The following is a 9,593-nucleotide window of genomic DNA, read 5'->3' as shown; positions in this document are numbered from 1 at the left end:
CTTTAATATGTTGTGCGTTTTAATAGACCGGTGACGACCGCACAGAGTAGCATTATAACAGAACTTTCAAATAAAACAGCGCTGCTTTTTTCCCCCACATAAGCACGACCGGAAGGAGCGGAAGCGGTCGACTGTGGCATAATAAAAGCTCCGCTGCTTTCGAGCCGTGTGTCACGCTCGTTCAGCGGCCTCGTTTCGCTTCGACGGCTTTCAGCCTCACCCTGCTTCATGCTACTATGTTAATAAATCATTAGCTCATCCATGAGCATGATTTCTGCCCGAGTCCCGTCGGATTGCATCGGCTGTGGGGATGAAGACGACAACTCCCATGATTCCACACTCAGTCACGGCATCATCAAGCTACGCCTTTGCCTCTTTGTTTATTTTGAATACGCGCCCTCTAGCGGCGAAAATTACATATTGTGCCTTTAATTCGTTATTTATGCTTGTAAAAGTCTCGATCTGAAAACATTCATATGCATCCAGTTTAAAAAAAAAATTAAAATTGACAAATTTACTTCAGAATAATGTCATTTAAATTATCTAATCCATCTTCATTATATGTCTTTAAATCACCATCCATTGTTTTGTGCATTGCTTTATATTCTTACAAATTTAGGCCCAGTGACAGGTACATCATTACCATGTTGACGAAGCACAGAACCTTTAACCACCACGAAAACCCCTCAGTTACACTTTTACCTCCTATTGCTTTTTAAAACGCAGTCATGGGACTACATGCTGGTAGGATTAACCAAGAAACAATATTTGAAGGATGTTACAAAAGAGACATGCTGTTAAGAATGCAATAAATCAGTTAAATAAGACAGATTTTGTTTATACAAGCTGTTTGAGTTGCAGAAAGGTCAATTATCACTGACATAAATCTACACAAAAATGCATAAGTCAGTCAAAATTATCTTACTTGCTAGATTATTGTCTGTTTATATTTGCATAAAGAAGGAACGTCATACAAAACATGGGAGCCACTGTGTTATGTGAACGCGTTCAAACAAAATGTGTTTAATCATTTAGATAACCAATAGAGATTCATGAGGGCAAGCACTGACCTCGATAGTTTTTGGCAAGAGTAGGGTGTTGGGGAAGTTGTGTTTGTAGATTTCATTGGCTGTTGTGTTGACATACACAGCAGCAACAACTTCAGCAGGAACTGAGCTCTCTGAAAGAAGCACACACATTTGACCTAATTCAACTTTTGATGAATTAGCTAACGTTAGTCCTCACAACACAACTCTAAAGAAACAAAATAACTTTTTTCAGTCTGTTAATGTCATATTTTATTTATGAAATAAACACATTGCAAATGTACAGTAAGGGAACAGTGACACCTGTGGGAATCATTCAACAGACAACAGAATCATACAATTGAACACCCACCAGCGTGTCAATAATTTTATAGACACAGAGCCTCTGCAACTGATCCTGAGTAAGGCATGTGTGTCAATAGTCGCTACAGATTTAACCTTTAAAGTATAATACATCCCTCCTATTCCGCTGTATAACTCCAGAACACAGAGTCGCTCTGTGCTCTCCATTTTTCACTGCTGAATGATGTTTGATATTTTGACACTGACAGCGTCTCAACTCAAGCATGCCACACGTGTGCGATCCCGATTACATGGCCCTCTAGACCAGGGCTGTCCAAACTCGGTCCCGGAGGGCCGGTGTCCTGCAGAGAAAATTGTGTGTGTGTATATATATATGTATGTATATGTGTATATATATGTGTGTGTATATATATATATATATATATATATATATATACGGATCAATTCATATTCAATATATATTCAATTCAATATATATTCAACAAATCATATTATTGTTTTTGTGTCACGATCGGAAGATTTTTTTCAGATAAGCAAGAAAAGAATATTTAAAGAATTTTTTGACATCATTTTATGTTTAATGCGTGTAACGAGTAACGAATCGAGTTCTCTTTCGTTTCTTCTTCTTGTGGTTTAAAATCGCTTGAACGTGTAAATCGGCAAATTAATCTGCGAATCAAGTGCGCGCCGAACTGTGGGGCCTGGTCCGTATAGCTACCACAGATCAACTGCGATCCCTTTAACCCCTAATAAATATAATCCTATGACAGATCAGAACAATCATTCATTTACTAATTGAACATTTAATTCAGGCTACATGAAATCTTCAAATTGCTATTCCATAGCAATCGCATACAACAAACGAAAATACAGATTAGAACAATCATTAACGTGCAATAAATAACAGAGTGTCATACACATTTTTCCCAGAACGTTCTTGCGACCCAACTCTTCCATGGCCCGGTACTGGGTTGCGACCCGGTGGTTGGGGACCTCTGGCCTAAACTACCAAAAGTCGACATTTTATTTGTTTGTATGTTTTCTTATCAATTAGAAAAGATGTTGCACCTTTTCTAATTGACCTGGCTTTTTGAATTTTGGTTGCACCTCCTCTTTTGTTGGCTGAACACATCTTTTCAGTATTTTTTGTATGTTTTCTTAATTGTCAGAAGTTTTTACTTAGCTTAATATTAATATATTAATAATTTATTTTTTTAATAAAAATATATAGCTTATGTGTGTGATATAATTTGATTAGGCCTATATTAATGTACATTCGCAGAAGTAGGCTAATTATTAAAAAAAAAAAATTATATTTACTTTTTATATTATTTTTAGGCTACTGTATTTTATTTATTTTTATATATACATAATTAAAGGGGTAACCAGCATTTGTTACCTTAAAGAGCTGTTTACCTGATCTAAAAATTAGTTTTGTTGGTATAACGTATAATTAGATTGATTCAGCAATATTGCTGAATATAATATTTATTTATTTATTTTGAATATTTTGGAATTAATAATAAAAATAGGCTATTTTAACTTGAATAAAACCAATAAATTTCGATGTATATCTTTTAAAATATATATATAATATTTAAAACAACTTTATAATAAATTAGCTAATAATTTTTGTATTAAATGGATAAACGAATAAATGGATAAAAAAATAAGCCGAATTTTCTTGTGTTTGCCATTGACAAACTGTCATCCTGTTAGTATTGTATTATATAATTTAAATATAGGCTATTACATACATAATATTTAAAACTAACTTCTAAAAAAAAAAATACGTTAATTAAACGGATAAACGAATGAATGGATAAACAAATAAATACACTTTCCTGTTGTTGCCACAGTCAAACGCTTTCATTGATAGCCTAGTTATGGAGGGGCACGTCCTGCTCCTCCGGCCCGACGGCGCTTCTACGTCACTAAATCTCCCTGCACCGTTATGTTGTTAGCATAGGGAGTGGACTATAAATGCAAGCCGAATCTCTGCAGTGGTCTCAGTTGGTCTGGACAGGGTGCGGTTCGTGAAAGTAGACGCTGACATCAACAATAACCCAGAACTAAAGGATTACAATGGCCAACCGGACAAGCACATCTTCTTATAAAAGGATGTTCGGTGGGGAGCGACCAGCGATGGTTCGGTCCACTTACTCCAGCCGGCAGTTCAGCAGCCCGGGGCGCACAACCTCGCGCGTGTCCTACAGCAGCGCGTCCTCCGCGTCTCCATCCATCTACATGAGCAAGGGCGCGAGGGTACGGAGCAGCGCGCCCCTGCCCAGACTCGCCACCGATACGCTGGATTTCGGGCTCGCCGAAGCCATCAACACCGAGTTTAAAGCCAACCGAACCAATGAGAAAGCGGAGATGCAGCATCTCAACGACAGGTTTGCCAGTTTCATAGAGAAAGTGAGATTTCTGGAGCAGCAGAATAAGATCTTGAACGCGGAGCTGGAGCAGATGAGGGGCAAAGGCTCGTCCCGGGTCGGTGATCTGTACGAGGATGAGATGAGAGAACTGAGGCGACTAGTGGACCAGCTCACCAACGAGAAGGCCACAGTGGAGGTGGACCGGGACAATCTGGGAGAGGACATCGAGCGCCTCAGACAGAAGTATGTGCAAACATTGTCCAAGAGACTGTGCAAACAAAACCGGTTATAAGTGTAAAAATAATATTAACTATCTGCCAGGTGCACGTGCATAAGTTTATTAAAAAATAATATTTTTTTGCAAACAATTGGTTTAAAAATCATATTATTGTCATTTCGTATTTCATAGCACCAACACAGAACTAACTAATAGGCATAGGCTACATTCATAAATGTATTTTAACGGTAGGCCTACATTTATATAAAACAATAACAAAACAATGTGTTTTATTTACAAGTTGAAGATTTTGAGTGTCTATTGTTGTTTAAAATCCTTTATACACACACACAATAAATACCAGGTACACACACACACACACACACACACACACACATATATGTGAAAAAAAAATGAAAAGTTAAAATGCCCTGCCATTACATTACGAAGCTGGTTCTACCTCTTCTGATTCTTAAAATGATTTTTCTTTTTTAATTAGTGTAACCTAAGATAGGCTGATTTAGTCATATTTTTGACCTACATAAAACCAGTTGATTTAGATGTTACCCCATTTTATGATTTATTAATTTTTTTGGTAGTGTAATATGGTGTTGAATTACTCTCAGGACAAAGTTTCTCTTAACCAGGTCAAATAAAACCAAAATATGAACTGTATATTTTGTAGGCTAATGTGAAAAATGTTCATCAATGCATTTTAATGATGCATGTATACAACAGAGACTCTTTTTATAATCCTATGAAATATTTTAAATAAAATATTTTGTAAAGAAACCATTTTTCCTGACCTTTTAAATGACAAAAAGCTGATTCAGTCATATACAATTATACTTTTTTGTTTTTACTCTGTAAGATAATTATAGTTGAATTTCTTTTAGGTCAAAACTCTTCTTATGGGGATTTCTCTTTACCAGGTTAAAAACAACCCATTATTTGTTTAATAAGCAAAAGAGAATAAATACATTTTATTCAGTTTAATGTCAAAGGCTTTCTATGATGTACTTATTGTCCTGGTGAGATGTGGGTTTGGTTGTGTTATACAGGGTGTGGCTCTGCTTAAATATTCATATCATTTTCAGACTTCAAGAAGAGATGCTTCAGAGGGAGGATGCGGAGAACAGCCTTCGGAGCTTCAGACAGGTACATCGTCACGTGTTAAGAGAATCATTTTTATATGTATTCTTGGACCTGCTGTTTGACCGAGTGCTACCAAAGCCACAATTTCAATATGATCAGTTAGCGTTCCAGTCAGTGTTTGCAAGACACAACTGATTGTCTCCTCACAATAAGAAAGAAGGTCAGAGCAGGCCTGGTAAAGCTGCCATCTTGTCCGGCATCAGATTTAGACACACAACTGAAAAGAGAGCTTTGTCTGAGAACAGGCTGGGCGTTCATGACAAAGCAAACTGTTGTATGAGTGGGAGGGGTCAGTGTTAACCAGGAGACATCGGTGACTTACGGCTGCAGAGAAGAGGATGTGTGTGTGTGTGTGTGTGTGTTTTAAAGGGTGTCTGCCACCACCAGCTGCAGCACTACAACCAGTTAGCAGCAGGCAAGCTATTGTTATTTAATTCAGTCAGGAATGGCTTAAAATAATTTACATAAACTACCATTCAAAAGTTTGGGGTCAATACAATTATTATAAAAGAAAATTAATGCTTTAGTTAATACAACTGCACGGTTGCATTAAATTGATCAAAAGTGACAGTAAAAACATTTATAATGGTACAAAAGATTTCTATTTCAAATAAATGTGGTTCTATCCATCAATAATTTTTTTCAGGATGTATCGTGGTTTGCACAAACATATTAAGCAACACAACTGTTTTCAACATTGATAATAACAAGAAATGTTACCTGAGCAGCAAATCAGCATATTAGAATGATTTCTGAAGGATCATGTGACACCAAAACTGGAGTAATGATGCTGAAAATTCAGCTTTGCATCACATGAATAAATTACATTTTAAAATATGTGACCCTGGACCACAAAACCAGTCTTAAGTGTTTATACATTTTGATTTAAATGAGCTGAATCAATAAGCTGTCCATAGATGTATGGTTTGTTAGGATAGGACAATATTTGGCCAAGATACAACTATTTGAAAATCTGGAATCTGAGGGTGCAAAAAAGAATCTAAATATTGAGAAAATCGCCTTTAAATTTGTCCAAATGAAGTTCTTAGCAATGCATATTACTAATCAAAAATTAGGTTTTGATATATTTACAGTAGGAAATTTACAAAATATCTTCATGGAACATCTTTACATCTTTACTTAATATCCTAATGATTTTTGGCATAAAAGAAAAATCAATAATTTTGACCCATACAATGTATTTTTGGCTATTGCTACAAATATACCCCAGCGACTTAAGACTGGTTTTGTGGTCCAGGGTCACATATGTTCAAATAGAAAACTATTATTTTAAATTGTAATAGTATTTCATAATATTACTGTATTTTTGATCTAATAAATGCACTTTTTTTTCAAACACATAAAAAAAAGACCCCAAACTTATGAACTAATGTGATTATTTAAGTGCAAAGGAATAGAAGAATGAGAAAAGGAACTGTGTAGAATTCATATGAAACACAAGTGGAAGTTTAAAACAACATTTTTAGGAGAAATGTCTCCTAGGTTCACTCAAATAGAGCTGATGAATATTTTATGTGTGTTTCACCCACAGGATGCTGATAATGCCTCCCTGGCTCGACTGGACCTGGAGAGAAAGGTGGAGTCCTTGCAAGAAGAGATTGCTTTCTTGACGAAGCTTCACAATGAGGTACTAAACCACCAGGAAAGAGAAACATCAAAAATGAGATGTCTTTAATATTTTGGGTGTTTCTCATTGATAGTATTAACATTAAATGTTAGAATGATTTCTGAAGGATCATGTGACACTGAAGACTGGAGTAATGATGCTGAAAATTCAGCTTTGCATCACATGAATAAATTACATTTTAAAATATGTGACCCTGGACCACAAAACCAGTCTTAAGTGTTTATACATTTTGATTTAAATGAGCTGAATCAATAAGCTGTCCATAGATGTATGGTTTGTTAGGATAGGACAATATTTGGCCAAGATACAACTATTTGAAAATCTGGAATCTGAGGGTGCAAAAAAGAATCTAAATATTGAGAAAATCGCCTTTAAATTTGTCCAAATGAAGTTCTTAGCAATGCATATTACTAATCAAAAATTAGGTTTTGATATATTTACAGTAGGAAATTTACAAAATATCTTCATGGAACATCTTTACATCTTTACTTAATATCCTAATGATTTTTGGCATAAAAGAAAAATCAATAATTTTGACCCATACAATGTATTTTTGGCTATTGCTACAAATATACCCCAGCGACTTAAGACTGGTTTTGTGGTCCAGGGTCACATATGTTCAAATAGAAAACTATTATTTTAAATTGTAATAGTATTTCATAATATTACTGTATTTTTGATCTAATAAATGCACTTTTTTTTCAAACACATAAAAAAAAGACCCCAAACTTATGAACTAATGTGATTATTTAAGTGCAAAGGAATAGAAGAATGAGAAAAGGAACTGTGTAGAATTCATATGAAACACAAGTGGAAGTTTAAAACAACATTTTTAGGAGAAATGTCTCCTAGGTTCACTCAAATAGAGCTGATGAATATTTTATGTGTGTTTCACCCACAGGATGCTGATAATGCCTCCCTGGCTCGTCTGGACCTGGAGAGAAAGGTGGAGTCCTTGCAAGAAGAGATTGCTTTCTTGACGAAGCTTCACAATGAGGTACTAAACCACCAGGAAAGAGAAACATCAAAAATGAGATGTCTTTAATATTTTGGGTGTTTCTCATTGATAGTATTAACATTAAATGCAAATGTCAACTTTCACAGATTTTACTCCTGAGTAAAAGACCCAAATAATCCTACGTGTCTCCCCGAGATCTCAATTGTCAGGACTTGCAATCAAAAATCATTACATTCTCTTGAGACCAAATTATCTCAGCAATGCTAACCACTTCAAGGTTATAGATCCATAATCCCTTCTTCTAATGAATTTTAGGAGAACCATCCAAGACAAAGCTGATACTTAAAAGAAAGCCCTGAGCCATAAAAAGTACCTCTGAACAATAAAGTGAATTAAATTTCCTCTGGCCATTCAACCATTCTTCTCGCAGTCAGGGTTTTCTGGCTGACTGACACTTTTGTTGGGCTTGTTAATATCAGGGGATTGTCAGGCATGTGTGACTTGCTGCCACAGTGATTAAATAGGTCGTGGAATAGGGCGTAATTCCAAGAGAATAAAGCAGAGACATTGTTTCAGGATCAGGAAGTACATTAGTTCAGGGCTAACGAACTATTGCTATTGTATTTCAGAAGATTTGTTCTGTTTACATTCAAATCCAAAATCCAAAATTATGCTACACGATTATTATATACTACCATTCAATAGTTGGGGTCAGTCAGATATTCCTTTGAAAGAAATTAATACTTTTATTTAGCAAGGATGCATCAAATTGATAAAACATGACCAAAATACTTCTATAATGTAGCAAAAGATTTTTATTTCCTCAAAAATATTAAGCAGCACAACTGTTTTCAACATTTATAATAATAAATTTTACTTGAGCAGCAAATCAGCATACTGTATTAGAATGATTTCCGAAGGATCATGTGACACTGAAGACTGGAGTAATGATGCTGAAAATTCAGCTTTGCATCACAGGAATAAATGCATTTTATAATATATTAATATATATATGTTTAATTGTAATGATATTTCACAATATTACTGTACTGTATTTTTGATCAAATAAATGCAGCCTTGATGAGCATTAAAGACTTGTTTCAAAAAATATCTTACTGACCACAAACAGTGTACAATGGAATATTCAGCATGGGTCACAAACTGTGCACTTGGATTGTTTAAGTCATCTTTTCCAAAATCTCCACAGGAACTTACCGAACTGCAGATGCAGATCCAGGAACAGTATGTGCAGATTGATATGGAAGTGGCCAAACCTGACCTCACCGCTGCCCTGAAAGACGTCCGGCAGCAGTATGAGACTCTGGCTTCCAGGAACCTCCAGGAGTCTGAGGAATGGTACAAATCCAAGGTCAGGTTCTAATAATAAAATGCATAATTATAATAAATAAATAGGCGTATCATCTTTTAAAAGGAGGGGAATAATGTTCCCATATTTTTTCTGTATCTTGATATTTTAAAAAAGTTGTGCAGCAAGAATAAACAGTTTGTGCCCACCACAGGTTGGGCCTGTGCAGTTCAGTAACATCAATACATTTTGATTTTAAGAATCTGAGCTGCTATCCAATTGTATAGTATATCTCCATACTCTTATTTTTATTTCTCCAAAAGAATTTTAGGAGAAACACCTGAGATAAAGTTGATAAACTTACAAGAAACATCAGTTAGAACTCAGTTAAGCTACAAATGAACAATGAAACAGGATCTGATCTGGTAAGACTGTGAGATGTTTGAGGAATGAGTCTTACTCAGCTCAGGATCAACTCCTTAAAGGGTTAGTTCACCCAAAAAATGAAAAATTAGGCTGCGTTTTACTCACCCCCGAGGCATCCTAGGTGTATATGACTTTCTTCTTTCAGACGAATCCAGT

The 9,593-nt window shown here is 35.5% G+C and overlaps 2 protein-coding genes across 3 annotated transcripts in view; one reads left to right on the top strand and one right to left on the bottom strand.

Moving 5' to 3' along the window:
- Positions 1-1,199, bottom strand: part of LOC107677147 (tRNA (cytosine-5-)-methyltransferase-like) — a 6,627-nt gene extending 5,428 nt beyond the window's left edge. Inside the window, exon 1 of the mRNA XM_016471933.1 lies at positions 1,071-1,199. Within this exon, the coding sequence (XP_016327419.1) occupies positions 1,071-1,199 (129 nt within the window). The remainder of the gene's footprint in view (positions 1-1,070) is intronic.
- Positions 1,200-3,334: 2,135 nt separating this feature from the next.
- The window catches only part of LOC107677286 (vimentin-like), a 10,333-nt gene continuing 4,074 nt past the window's right edge, over positions 3,335-9,593 (top strand). The window contains exons 1-4 of one of the 2 annotated variants that reach the window (XM_016472135.1): positions 3,335-3,970; positions 5,042-5,102; positions 7,649-7,744; positions 8,913-9,074. In XM_016472135.1, the coding sequence (XP_016327621.1) occupies positions 3,435-3,970; positions 5,042-5,102; positions 7,649-7,744; positions 8,913-9,074 (855 nt within the window). In that variant the 5' untranslated portion in view covers positions 3,335-3,434. Of the gene's footprint in view, positions 3,971-5,041; positions 5,103-6,651; positions 6,748-7,648; positions 7,745-8,912; positions 9,075-9,593 lie in introns of both variants that reach the window. The other variant, XM_016472136.1, reaches the window with a different exon arrangement.

This window comes from Sinocyclocheilus anshuiensis, unplaced genomic scaffold (genome assembly GCF_001515605.1).
Source record: "Sinocyclocheilus anshuiensis isolate Anshui unplaced genomic scaffold, SAMN03320099.WGS_v1.1 scaffold392, whole genome shotgun sequence".
Lineage (NCBI taxonomy): Eukaryota > Metazoa > Chordata > Actinopteri > Cypriniformes > Cyprinidae > Sinocyclocheilus > Sinocyclocheilus anshuiensis.
The sequence above is the reverse complement of the archived record's forward strand: the minus strand, read 5'-3'. Positions and strand labels throughout refer to the sequence as shown.